Source organism: Trematomus bernacchii, unplaced genomic scaffold (assembly GCF_902827165.1).
Source record: "Trematomus bernacchii unplaced genomic scaffold, fTreBer1.1, whole genome shotgun sequence".
NCBI lineage: Eukaryota > Metazoa > Chordata > Actinopteri > Perciformes > Nototheniidae > Trematomus > Trematomus bernacchii.
In genome coordinates this window covers 3,691,331-3,705,828 of record NW_022988097.1, presented here as the reverse complement: position 1 = coordinate 3,705,828, position 14,498 = coordinate 3,691,331, and the positions used below count along the sequence as shown (strand labels likewise).

The window sequence follows — 14,498 nt, the reverse complement described above, 5'->3', positions numbered from 1 at the left end:
GATATGCATTAAAACATATTTTAGACCACGGTCTCCCTTGAGTCATATTTCAATGTCCTCATGGACACTTTGATTTATAATTGTTCGACTAAATACGAATGACTTTTTTACAATCTCACTGCACAGTATTTTCAAAAGACTATACCTAAACAATATGGCAACATGTAATTATTATTGTTAAGTAACACAGATAATGGTCGTCGCAGCCCATTTCCAATTATAATTTAATACAGCCACCAGAGGGCGACAGAGTACATTATGTCGATGCCTTTTCATGAGGGGACTTTTATTTTGAAAATACGAGACCAGACGAAGGTAAACTCATAAACTAATCTGGCTTTAAAGGATTTATAAGGATTTATAAAGACGTCAGCAAAAGGGTACATTATTTTTCATTTATATGGCAAAATTAGGAAACCTTTATTCAGTTTACATATATGGACTTTTATTCTGGAGGACTCTGTCCGGAAGTGTTGTTGTTGTGTCTCACAGCGGAGCACAGGCGCTAGCGATGCTAGCACCGCAGACAGCAACATTTTTGCTAAGCTAACATTTCAAACTTGAAAAATAGACTGCTAGTTATTCCCGGGGGCATCGTGGGCATAATAACGTTAGCTGACGCTTAAGCCCACCGTGCGACAACATAGCTGCTCTGAACGTAATGACTCATTTATTTTTAGGGATCAGGTTGTATTCTTAGCATTAGCCTCCGAGCAAAGGTCTGACTGGCAGACATGGAGAACCGGGTGATTGAAGACATGTTCGACTTTCGTCGGTAAGTCAGCTAACTGCAGCTAGCTAATGCAAGCTGTTGTTAACCTTCAGCTAACGCTAATTAGCCGCATTAGCACGAATGTTACGGTCGTATCCAGTGTGTTAAAAAAAATACAATAACGTTATCTACAGTGACGTGTAATGTTTGTCCGCTAGCATTAACACACGTTGCGGAAGGCTTCTCAGTCCAAACGAGAGGTTATTTAGTATTTTATTAACTTGAGCCAGCTAGCTATCATAGCTGTGGTATGGTGACGTTAACGTTTTATTGCTAACTTTTGTTATGCAACCTTGTGCAATCATCTCATCTCAGTAAACACGTCGCCCAGACATTCACTGTAGCGTTAAACGCGCTGAGGGAAGCTAGCTTGGCCTTACACGGTGGTTAAAGTTGACTCCGTAAAATGACTCTCTAAGAACAGAGTTAAGTTTCCTGAACTTCTAAAGCGTGCACGGTAGAATGAGCTAATGTTGAACCTCTACATAGAGTACCATGGCCATTACCCGTCACCTCCGATTTGAAAAGTATATTTTGTGCTTTGACAATATATACTACACACCAATACAAGTATCTTTCACATCAATGCAGGTGGGACATGGGGCCTGTAGGTGCACCAGTGCACATTTTTGTGTGGGATTTTAGGCCAGAATAGGACTACTTTGATATAAAACTTCCCGTGTGTTCTCAAGCACCCAACCTTAAAGACAATCAAGTAGCGACACGTGTAATAACGTGTGGGAAATGAACGCTACGTGCTGTAATACAAAATGGAAAATCGAGTTTCAAACAATAATTGATCCAACAGTGAATAATAAACATACTAAATCTGAGAGAAATGCTCAGTCATCATGTAAGACCTATTGTAATTCATGTGGACTGTCAATATTTCATCTGCTATAACATTTAAGTTCAAGTTCTCTCCACTGAATTAAAAAAATGTTTGCAACTTTTCCTTTGACAGGTTTCCCAAAGATGCTGTAGTCCTCCTACTGTTGCTGATTTACTTTCCAGTTGGTATCTGTTTGATGCTAATACGGATTTTTGTTGGTGTTCACGTGTTCTTGGTCAGCTGTGCACTTCCAGAGAGTTTTATTAGAAGGCAAGTATTTAACATTATACAGTGTACATTTCTCTATGGTTCATTTTACCCTCAACAGTCTTAACATTCATAGATGTGGCAGAAGTAGCTGTTGTAGTTACTGTTTGTGTATCATTAAGAGTAATCTTTTTATAATATAGTGTGTATCCATGTCTTGAAATACTAATAATATGAGGAAGTGGGAACAGTTTATGTTTTCATACGCTATATAATGCATACTTTGTAATTGATTTAAATAATTGCGTAATGGCTGCCTCTCAGTTAAAATGACGCTATTAATCACAGCCACCCCATAAAAAACTGTAAAGGCTTAAGTGCTAGTTGCACTATATTTGTTAGTGTTAATAACTCTTACATTTCAGATGGTATTTGGCTTTCAGTCATTTCAATGTTAAGTTAAAGGTAATGATTGTGGGAATGAAGAGCCATAAAGCAGTGATACACCATGTATGTTCTAGATAATTGCCCACTACATATTAAGATAATCATCCCGATTAACTTCAGCTTTATTCCTTTTGTTCTCTTAGATTTATTGTCAGGATTATGTGCTCAGTCCTGGGGATGCACGTGAGAACGAAGAACCCTCGCTCCAGGGACAAAAACACCAAGCTGTACATGTGCAACCATGTGACAGAGTTCGACCACAACATAATCAACCTTCTGACCCCCTGCCATACTGTGAGTGTTTGTCTTTTAAATGTGCTAAAACGTGTCATACAGTTTGGTATAAACCATGTCTCAGTTTCCTGTACAAGTGTGCATCTGTGAGTTTCAGCGCTGATGCAACTTTTGCATTATTTGGGTTTAACCAGTGCTGGTGCTGGTATTGTTTCTGCTGAATGAAATGTTGGTGAGATGCTCTCTTTCTGCGCCTTTAGCCCCAGTTAGAGGGCTCCACCGGCTTTGTGTGCTGGGCCAGAGGCTTCATGGAGATCCATTCAGCATCTGGCCAGGGAGCCATAGGAGACACTCTCCAGAGGTACTGCTCCACTGAGGGCACCCCCCCCGCTGCTCCTGTTCCCCGAAGAGGAGACCACCAACGGCCGCGCTGGCCTGCTGAAGTTCAGGTCAGTGCCATCAGGATCTGCCTAATGTCACTGAGGCGACAGTTGTAATTTCTCTGTGGAAATTGGTTGATGCAATGCGAGCAGAAAGTATGAATAGCTGAACAAATGTAGTGTTGCTACTGCAAGTTCTATCTTTAGCCTTCCTTGTTTAGAAATCAATTCCTCTTGAGTGAAAAAAGCCACATTTTGCTATTTATTTAAAGCATACAACCTCAAAAACTAACACACTAATTATATACACTTTCCCTTCTCAGTTCTTGGCCTTTCTCACTGACTGACTCCATTCAACCTGTGGCCTTACGAGTGACCAGACCGTTGATTGCTTTGGTAATTATATTTGAACTTGCATTTAAGACAGCAACACAGTGAATGGATAAATAAACAAGAAGATCTGAATACCGTTACAAATATATGATTATTTTGAATGTACAGCCTTAACTGTTTGAATCTTACATGCGCTCTAGAGTATGAGTGTTGCACAACAAGTACAAGGAGAAGATATTTCTATGATTGCAAAATGAGTGAACTTTCCTGGAAGGAGCGAGTGGATGAGTGTGTGCTGCTTTAATCTAATCCAGCCATCTCAGTACCGAGAATAATTAAGTTTAGTGTTGATGTGTGCTGCAGATATTTTTAAATAGCTGCAGGATTGTTTGGGGCACCTGGACACTGTGACACAGCTGTGACTTTCCCATTACACTGTAATACATCCATGTGATTTAATTTGTTGTGTTTTGTCTGTTCACAGAGCACGCCTGACTCGAGCTGGATGAAGGAGCTCTTATGGACATTTTTTGCTCCATGTACAGTGTATCATGTAAGGTACTAAATAATTTGTATCATTACTTCTATCAGCAATTGCTTTTTCAAAGTGGAATCCAGATATTGAAGCCAAAAGATCAATGACAAAAATAATTGTTTTGATTCGTTTTTAGTTAGTTTTGTGTTGAAAAAACACAAAAAATGTTGCTTCTTGCTTTGAGTTTCAAACTATTTTGAATATTTCTGCTGCAATAATAGTTCTTGTACTTCAAACGTTGTTGTTTTTTGTGTTCATTTTCTTCCCAGCTGGCTCCCGACAGTATCCAGACAAGATGGCGAGTCCACACAGGAGTTTGCCAACAAAGTCCAGGAGGTAAAACCAATGTTTGCCGGTTGAGTGGATTTGTTAAAGCTTTAATTTTTCTAACAATATAAACAAATAAGAAGTTACACTAGGTCCCTCATTGGTGAACCTCAAAGATGTTTGCTTTAATAAGACAAAAAAAGAAGGCACCATTATAATGTATTTATTTATGATTTTCCCCCTCTATTGTGTTTTGATCGCACTCTTTTTTTAAAGGTCTCCTATCATGCACAATGCACATTTGTACGTCTTTCATACATAAATATGTGTCCCCGGTGTGTCAGGGAACTCACAAAGTGTCAGAAAACAAAACCCTCTCTCTTTTCCTCCGTACCCAAATCTCTAAAAACGGGGGCACAGCGGAGCTCATCCAGATTTGCGTCCGATATGACTTAATATCGGAAATGTGGACCCACGGCCCTATCAGAAAGTTGCTATCAGAAACAATGCCCGACGTGTGTTGGACGTTATATGGTCTTTGTTTATATTAGCATCGCTAACACTCAGAGCTAACGCTGTACTGGAGAGAGTATGTGTAAAAAAGCAGGAAATTAAAAAAAGGAACTTGCCTTGTGGCAAACCCGCAAGAGAAAAAGCATTTGAGCTCCATACTGTTTCAGAAATAATCTTTGAAGTTGTTTTGAGCATGATGTGGCATTTCATCACAACAGCACTGAGCTGGGTATCTGCCGGTATCATTCTGAGCAGGCATTACCTCCAGGCATTACATCTTTAATGCCTATTTTTTGTACAGCTCTGTCTTAGAGCATTAGAGTCCTTAATTTACCATGTTGGCAAATTTAGTTTTTTGACATTTTTTCCCTTTTACGATAAAATAACAAATACAAAGATTAAAAAAAGGTAAAATAAAAATATTTATATAATCGTACAAAGTTAGAGTAAAAATGTGCATTAAGAATATTAAATAAAACAGAATTCAAATATTATATAGGCATAAGAAGTTTTACAGAAGCTTTTGTACTATAATATTAAACACTAATAAATATGTAAAAATGTATATATTACATTATAAACAGTGGTGTTTAAATATTATAAAAAATATTAAAGATGAAAACCAGTTTATTCCTTAGCATTTACAGAGTAATAAAGTTATACTCTTCAGTGTTATTAAAATATGTTTTCTGTTTGTTAGTGTCTCACATACTTATTATTGCAATATATCAGGAATTCCTTACGGGAAAATTCTTAAAATTGGGCACAAACGGAACATTTAACTCCAATGTCTAATATGATCAAATGATGAAGTGAAAGCATTTTGGGTTACCGGATGTTATCTGCCACTTGGCTGGTTGGCGAAGCTTCAATCGCAAAGCGGTTATTCTAGTTTGCCTTTGTGCTGTGGTTGTGAACTAAAGGTGTGTCTGTTTGTCTTTCAGCTCCTGGCTGGGGAACTGGGCCTGGTCTCCACTAAGATCACTAAAGCCGATAAAGCAGAGCACATCAAACGGAAAAGACACACCGTACCACAAGCATCTACAAGTAAGTCAATTACAAAATCTAAAGGATCAAAATGAAAATATTTGATGCATCCCAGGAGAAAATGTGGTTTGTGACAACGGCTCCATTTCAAAAAGAAATAAAATAAAATATAAATAACAAATATAATATAATGCCGTTCTTCTCCCTTCCCCCTAGGTGTCAGACCAGCATCTATCGGCCTTGGATTCATGGTCCAGAGTTTGGGTACGGAATGATCATAGGATTGCTAAAATGGCCCAACAGGTGAAGGACGTGCTGCCTCACGTCCCGCTGAATGTCATCGCAAAGGACTTAGGTAGGGCCGCTAACTCTGCTTCATCCTTTCTTTACATTTGTAACGCATCCTTCATAAACTTGAGCAGGGTTTGGATATCTGTGAACTTACAGTTGTCTTTTGATTGTGTTCAGCTGAAACCAATTGTGTGGACACCACCATAACTAATCTGCTGGAGAGCAAGGAGGAAGGTCCGATGGAAGCAACCGGGACGTCAACGTTTGGGTCTTCTATGAACAACTCCTATTCCTCTGTCCCTGCCCCCACCATAAAGGTTTGTCAGGGCTCTCTGGAGAATGATTTATTAGAGAGAAACTCCCTCATGAGAGATCCCCAAAAAGCATAAAAGCTTTAAATATACCAAACAGTTAGGTCAACAATCTTTCTTGTGCAAGTCCTATTTTATTTGCCAGTAAATGCAATCCATCTAACTGTTCTTTTCTTATTATTAAGAAATCATAATAATGTTCTCTTTTCGTCCGCAGCCTGCTGCCAAATGTTTCGGGAGATACCCAGTTGACAGACATTTGTCTCTCCAAGAGAGAAAAGAAGCACTGTATAATTTTGCAAGAAGGTGAGATATTCCTGCCATAAGCAGTGTCACATAATTACATCACACATGGGGAATATTGTATTTTAAGCAAGACGAGCAGAATGTCTGTTAATATTTGGGCAGAAAGGTGGAGTAAAAGTTTCCATTATACCCTCAACTATTGTTTAAAGGTAGGGTAGGTACGTTTGAGAAACCGGCTCGAGATACACTTTTTGTTATATTCCATGGAATGCTCTTAACATCCCGATAGCAATGAATATCTTAAGTGCTTTGACAAAAAATCCATACAAAAATGTCATCTGTGGAAGCCGTAGTACTGTAAAAAGCACGACCAATCATTTTAGCCGGCCCTGCTAAAATAACTGGATGGCCTACCTGCCTGTCAGCCTTCCATCTGTGCACAAACTTATCTCGTGCCCTCATTGGTCATGTGCGCGTTCGTGTGTGTTGGAGGAGGGGCTCTGTAAGGAAGTGGCAGATTTTCTCCCGTTGTGTATTTTCAAATTCTAGCGATCTCGAGCCGGTTTCTCAAACTTACCTACCCTACCTTTAAGTAATATATTCTGGAATAGTCTATTCGGTTCATGTTATAAAGACACCTCTAAGTAAAGCTGTCATTATGCACAATATTCATTTGATTTGAGATTTACTTTGAATTCCTTTTCTAGGGTCATTTAAGATGTATTCTGAAAAGTCAGTGAAGGAATAAAAATCAAGAGAAATGTAGGACTGACCAACCCTCCTTACTATACTCTCTCTCTGGCATTACGCTGAGTCGGCCAGTACTGTGCCGATCACCATATTCCAGAAAATGTGTCTCCATATTAAAAGTGACAATGCGTGCAAATACTTAGTTTTACTTAAAAGCTGCAATGTATCAATATTTGTGAACACTGGGTCCAATAACTGGTTAATGTGAAATAGGTGAATTGTAGTGATAAACTGTAATAGTCAAAAGCACACTCTGAAGCATACTTTTTCTCTATTGAGTATAACCAACTATTACTTTGGGACAAATATAATTTAGATGTGCAGCTGCACTGTCTGTAAAGTTGTGTTTGTTCCACATTGTAATATATACCAGGAATATGTAAGTAAAAGAAGCACTGACTGTTATATCTGTTTTTCCTCATCCAGACGCTACATCGAGAAACACGGATTGGATCAAGAAGACAGTCACTGAACTCGCTTTGGGTCAAGCCATCATTGATAATATGTCAGAGAAGCATATTCAACCTGCATAGCTGTCTAAATTGAATGGTGATTTTATATTCCGTCAACAGGTTCTGTTGCAAAACAGATCTTGTTAATTGCAAATAAAGGTGACAAGTGTTCAGAACATGTTACGGAATGGTGATTATGCATGTGTTTAATTCTTCATCCTGGCTGGTACATAATTTTGATAACAATTTGTATTGCGATCCACTGACTGTGAATCATCTATTTATTTTTATAATGTCCAGAGTCGTTGATGAAAAATAAAGTTCAGCTTGACCTTAAGAAATGTGTCACTGATGCTGTTTCAATTAAAGGTTGAAGCAAAAGTCCACAACTTGGATGAAGTAGAAAATGATTAAACTGAAATGTGATTTGCATATAATCTATACTTTAGATATAAAATGGTAATTAATTGATGTTAACAGTTAACAGTTAACAATATTTATTTTTCCTAATGCATGTCTGCATTTCTCCCAAATATAAGAACTAAATGTTGCCATATGATGGAGCTAAAGAGTAGAAAAAAGTACCATATACACTCGGATTTAGTCATTGGAACAGATGCATACAAACAATAAAAGCACAAGATATCCAAGACTATGGACTGACGAGTAAAACCTGTCTATGCACTATGAGTGTAACAAAGGATGTGATCTGATCGTATATAAAGGTGCAAGTTTAAAATGAAATAATCATAGCGTGTTAAAACAGGTAAAAAAAACACAACGGTCTTAAACAGATAAAGACAAAAAAAAACATTGCAGTTATTGACCTACACCCATAATAAATCTGAAGTAATATTTGAATAGTCATCCATCAAATACAGATGTGTGAAAGCATACAGCTTGGGACGGTGATTGGAATCATTCGCAACTTTTCTGTTCCTTAAACGTCACATCTCAGCAGCGTGTGTGTCAGTAAATATCAGTGCTTACGGGATTGCAAATTACTGTATAATTGCATTGACAGACACAAGTGAGTGTTTTATTTTTACACGATACCTTAATGTTTTACAGTTTCTTTCGTGGTAGCTCTTCAATTGAACCATATTTGAATCAAACAGAACAATGTTTGGTAGAAATTATTAGTTCCCGCAGTACGTGAAGGCAACTCTGCTACACCGGATATGACGTTTTCTTCCTTCCTCGCGGACTACAGGAGCGATTAGGCTACAAAGCTATCATGTCAGGTGCTGAAGACCTTTCAAATGAGTCTGTGGAGCTGAAAGAAGACAAACAGTTTGATGTAGAGGCTGAAGACAACCTCGAAAATGATTATTTTGACCCGACCCGATATTTGTTTTACAGGTAATGTCTGTTTATCACTTAGCATGGCTATTCTGTATGCTAGCTTGATAGCTGCTCTAACGGTAACCACTTGTTCATTCACTTGAGTTAAACGCAGTAACGTTTGATAACTTCTAGTTTAATGTGTGTTTGTTTGGTTTTGCTTTTTTGTTATTATACGGGTACCAGCAGTGCCATTGGGTTTGGTAGCAAACCCTATTATCCCATATGTTGGTATAATGTTGTGGTAATTCACTACTGCTTTCTGTTAGTCCGCCACACCCCTGCGAAGTAGGACGTTTTAAGAAGCTAAAGTTAACCAGGGCACAACTAAACTGTCCAATACAGCAATACGTTTATTTTAATTATATCACTACGAATAAAAACGTGTATTGTGTTTGTTAAACAAAGCAGTAGGAACTGTAAGTAGTGCTAGCTGCATTAGCTTCCTTCATTCAGAATAATAGGTGACAGCCATTAAACCCACCCCCGTGTTTTGTCTCTCAGGGACAGAAAGGAGTGGGCTGACCTGGAGCCAGTCCCTCAGGACGATGGACCCAATCCTGTCGTGAAGATCGCCTACTCTGAAAAGTGTAAGATTGTTATTCAGAGATAATCACATCAAAATTAAAGGAAGCAATGTTTAATTTACAATGTACTGCCTGTAAACTTCATACATTTGTAATAGCTGAATTATAAACACAACTATGATTTTACCAAAGTCTCACAGACATGAGACCAGACAATATTCAGTCGTAGTTGGAGTCAGAACTTTGTTGATGTTTATACCAAATGTGCTAATATTTCTTCCAACAGTCTCAGATGTGTTTGACTATTTCCGTGCACTCTTGAAGAACGATGAAAGAAGCGATCGGGCTTTCGCTTTGACAGCAGAAGCCATCGAGCTAAATGCTGCCAATTACACAGTTTGGTAAGCAGGCTGCATGTTTGCAATACTAATGTTCACTATTAAGTAGGGTCTCTTTTTCATACCACAGTGAAAAAACACAAGACAAGTGTCCCCTCTGTGTAAAGAGATTCTGAAAATGTCAGGAAAAAAGATTCCCTCACTTTTTGTCCTGATCCATTTCTATAAAAACCTGTCTGAAAATGAGCTGATCAGATTTTGTCCACTTTATGATGTCATAACGTTGTTTTGGCTTGTGTAACCATTAGCCAATCACCAACCAAGGAAAATGTATTGACAGTCCTTGTGTTGGGTGTGTTCAGGCACTACAGGCGCGTGCTGCTGCAGGCCTTAACAAAGGACCTGAGGGAGGAGATGAGGTACATTACGGCCATCATTGAGGAGCAACCCAAAAACTATCAAGTCTGGTGAGTGCTGTCAAATTAATTTCAGGTCACATGTTTATGTAGCTGTTTTTTTTAAAGAACCTTGCGTTACTTAGGGAAATCTTTATCACCAGGTCTATTAATATAAGTAAAGTATTTGTTAGTAAAGGGCTGTTTTTGCCAAGTTATATGTTTTGTTAAAGAGGCCCTATTATGCTATTTGGGGATCTCCCTTCCCTGTAGTGTGTTATATAGGTTTCTGTGCATGTAAATGGTCTGCAAAGGCTAAAATCCCGAAGTTCCCTCCAGAGGGAGTCCTTCACAACACCACTTTTAGGGTTTTTGAAGCATAAATGCTATCGCCAGAAGTAAGAGGCGAACGTTGGGCTATAAATGAACTACATAATTATCGCAAAACTCACGTCAACGTCGCTAAGCTAAAGGTGGCGTTTTGAAGAGTAATTTAGCCACAAGACATTTAAAAGATAAAAAATTCACGAGTGGTGAATTTATTGACAGGTTTTATGTCATAGTCAAATCTAACCAAAAATCCATTAACTTGGAGACAAGAAGTGCACAAATGCTGACTCACTGCAGCACTATATGACACTAGCTTCCTAACCTCCTCCTCCAGGCATCACAGACGTATGGTGGTCGAGTGGCTGAAGGACCCTTCAGAGGAATTGGAGTTCATTGCGGATATTCTCAGCCAAGATGCCAAAAACTACCACGCCTGGCAGCACAGACAGTGGGTCATCCAGGTAGGAGTTGGAGCATTCTTTGTTTGGAGTTTGGATGAGAAAAACGAGGACAGAAATCAAATGTTCTGCTCACAGTGAACTCGCCAGAATGAATGCTTTCTTATTTATGTGGTTGTTAAGTCCATCTGTGGTCAGTAGATGATACTAGTACGTTGCCAACAACAACACTGTCCTTGTTTACCTGCAGGAGTACAAACTGTGGGACAGTGAGCTGGAGTTTGTGGAGACTCTTCTGGAAGAAGATGTGAGGAATAACTCTGCATGGAACCAGAGGCATTTTGTTATTTCTCACACTACAGGATTCTCTGAACCTGCATTAGTGGAGAGAGAGATTCAGTGAGTATTCTCTTCATGTCTGGACAACTTAGACACAAAGTTAATTTGTACCTTTTTAAGTTGGATGGTAAGTTTTTGGCTTCACTCCTTAAAGTCAGTCTGTTAAGCATATTTTCCGGTATTTACTTTCCCAAAACAACCCAACATTGTTTCTGCTTCAGCAAGCGCTTTACGTTTTCTGTTGCATGCATTTGACTGATTTCCCTCTCTTTCTGAAAGGTATTGTCTGACCCAGATCAAGAAGGCTCCACACAATGAGAGTGCATGGAACTATTTAAAAGGGTAAGCTGTTGCATATCAGAATTTTTTTTTTCAAACAGCAAAACATTACTTTGTCTTTTTTCATTTGCTTTGACTGACCAAGAACTTCTTCAGGAGAAATCATTGATATATCAATTTGCCATTCCTAATTCAGAAATGTACAATATATGACAGGGTTAAAGCGTTAACACTTGCGATTCATCTGGCAGCCAAAAATTAATCTTAAATGAATCTCATTACGAAGTTTGACCCCAACCTTCTCCCGTGCATTTATACCATGGCATGCATGGCAGTGAAAAGGCAAAGAAAACAGAGTAATCTGCACATGCTACCTGTATTCACTGACTGGAGACCAGCGGACATCAGTAAGAACCATCGTTACCTCAGCGATACAACACACCGGATCAAAGGCAAACAGAATCTGCACTCTTTAGGTGTGGGGAAAACGTTGGAGGCATTTTACTGAAGCTTACGCCAGTTTCTTGAAGGGAGCGGGAAACACTATCAACTTTCTACAAATCTCCAATTAAGGCTCTCAAAAAATAAAATAATAAGCTGAATAGAAGAAGAATAGAATCCTTTATTGTCATTATACAGGTACAATGAGATCTACTCATCTCATTTTAACTTTAAGGTGCCATCAAAAATACAAAAAGAAACAAACAAGAGACGTACAACATTCAGGAGAAGACAACATACAAACAACAAGCATTCATACTTCAATATGCAGTTCAAGTTAAAGGGCTGAGATGTTATAATGACGTGAAAACCCTTTATCTCTCGCAGTTTGAAATGAATTTCTTTATTTCTAAACCACATTTGTATTTGTTTTATCTCCCCGGAAATACAAGTACTAGTGTTTTACTTGTATTTCTTCATCAAGCGACACAAGCTATAAATAGAAAAAGCTCATTGACAGTTTTTATTTTTTGACTCCTCAAGGATGCTGCAGGACCAGGGTCTGTCGTCGGTGCCGGGCCTGCTGGAGAGGGTCCTCCGGCTGAAGGAGACTCACTGCTCCCCCTATCTGCTGGCTTTCCTGTTCGACTGCTACGAGGACGCCTTGGAGAACAGCAGTCAGGAAGAGAACAAGTCAGACGAGGAACTAAAGGAAACTTTAGAAAAGGCTCTTGAAGTGAGTGGAAATACAAACTTAGAAATCATTCTAACTGTGATTATCGAGCGCTGAAGGAGGAAGTCCTAAACCTCGGAAATGAGTCTGCATTTTTGTCATTCCAGTCCCTTGTCTCAAGGTCACTGGGTTTTTTGAATGAATACCTAGAATAATGTCATTTTAGATTTATTTTGTGACATAAGAAATGTCAGTAAGTACCCAACTCGTAAATGTGTAGCTTTTATGAGTCTTGAAAAAGGGTGTTGCTAACAAATGGCTGAAAGAGCCTTAAGAATCAGAATGAAGTTTATTGCCAGGTACGTTTACACATACAAGGAATTTGCTTTGGTATCTGGTGGTGCGAACATAAACAATCTAAACAAATAAGTTGCAAATTAGGTAAAAAAAAATATTTGTAAGAAACAATTTAGCATTAAAAAAGGATGCTAAAGACAAGTATTTTCAACAAATGTAATTATACAAATAACCTTAAAAGCTAAAAAACTAAAACTCTTAGGACAATGAGTGTATGGCAAACTACAGTATATTTTATTTTAAGTGTTTGCTTTGGACATTTAACGCGATCACGAGGGACACTCCATTTAGGCTTAAACAATCATAGAGGTTTGGGTTTATTTCTAAAATGAACGTGTTATTTTTTGCAATATTAAAAATCAAATTCAAAAGACCCCATGAGCGTTTTGGCCAACACAAATAAGTCATTACTGCAGCACTTTGAGAAGCACTTTTAAAATGTTATCTGTGAGAGATCAGGATGCTTTTGAATTACAAACAAATGGATATTTCCATTATTGTGTTTTTTTTTTTACCCTTCCTGTGATTGTTCTCCCCCTTTTTAGATTTGTCATCTTTTGGCCCATGAGAAAGACACCATCCGTAAAGAGTACTGGCTGTTTCTGGGACGTTCTTTGAAGAACAAACAGGGAGCTGATGAGCCTGCGCCCGGGCAGCAGGAGAGAAGCTAAACCACCGGGTCACCAGCGGCTGTTCTCTTTGTTTCAACACAACCTTCTGTTTGCTTGTGAACTTCTGTGTGTGTCAGCAGTCCCTGAGCACGGATAGCGCCCCGTCAGTGATCTCATGCACACTGAATTCAAACTGTCTTAGAGTGAGGATGGGTACACATCTTACGTTATTATCTGTTGTAATAAAACTCAATATTTTCTAGAAGGAGCTAACTGACATGTTGATCAGATTTCTTTGTTGTGTTTAAAAAAATATATAACTTAAGCTAGTTTTGTAACAGCTATATTTCTTAATGATACTCATTGGTGACAATATGATTTTTATCCCCGAATCAAACATTAATAGAAGATATAGTTTGTTGGGTTGTGAAAAAGTGTGACATCATGGGAATTATTGTCTTTACCACTATTGCTGTTTTTGCAGTCAGCTTCTCACGGTTTAGATTTGTTCATTGTTCAGGGGGATACACTGAATAAAACATCTTCAATTAAAGTCAGTGTTCGGCTGCTGCTAACTGCTAACTCTGCTAACTAAAAACCAAGCTGTCCAATGTATAAATCCTTCATCCGAGTGGAAAATATAGTTAAGAATGACTTAAGATGTAAAAAGTGTAAAAAATGTGGTTTGAAACTGGTTAAAAAGCAAACAAAAGAGGTCTAGTTTTTGACATTGTATTGCCAATAGATTGATACCTTTAACTCCAAATAAGACTGAGTGGAGCCCAGTGTGCACGTACCACTCTGACTCCAGAGCAGTGTTTGGTGGTTTTGTGACATGTCATTGTGTTTTAATGGAAGGCATCAGAAAGCATCAAGACAAATAAAATAAACTATTTGCAGTAATACTGA

General features: G+C 38.4%; 2 protein-coding genes across 2 annotated transcripts; both read left to right on the top strand.

Annotated features, from left to right (window-relative positions):
* The first annotated feature begins 469 nt into the window (after window positions 1-469).
* On the top strand, window positions 470-7,943 carry aup1 (AUP1 lipid droplet regulating VLDL assembly factor). Its single transcript, XM_034121108.1, is given in 14 exon segments — window positions 470-775; window positions 1,737-1,874; window positions 2,402-2,552; window positions 2,753-2,875; window positions 2,877-2,941; window positions 3,196-3,268; window positions 3,690-3,763; window positions 4,010-4,076; window positions 5,465-5,567; window positions 5,724-5,779; window positions 5,781-5,862; window positions 5,976-6,115; window positions 6,327-6,415; window positions 7,532-7,943. Coding segments are annotated over 14 exon segments (1,248 nt in total). The 5' UTR covers window positions 470-734; the 3' UTR covers window positions 7,578-7,943.
* A 780-nt stretch (window positions 7,944-8,723) lies between these two features.
* Window positions 8,724-14,498, top strand: fnta (farnesyltransferase, CAAX box, alpha). The gene is made up of 9 exons (XM_034121405.1): window positions 8,724-8,919; window positions 9,406-9,491; window positions 9,715-9,829; window positions 10,129-10,233; window positions 10,826-10,952; window positions 11,140-11,288; window positions 11,508-11,570; window positions 12,492-12,684; window positions 13,524-14,498. Exons 1-9 carry the CDS (start codon window positions 8,795-8,797, stop codon window positions 13,647-13,649), a joined length of 1,089 nt encoding a protein of 362 aa, XP_033977296.1. The 5' UTR covers window positions 8,724-8,794; the 3' UTR covers window positions 13,650-14,498.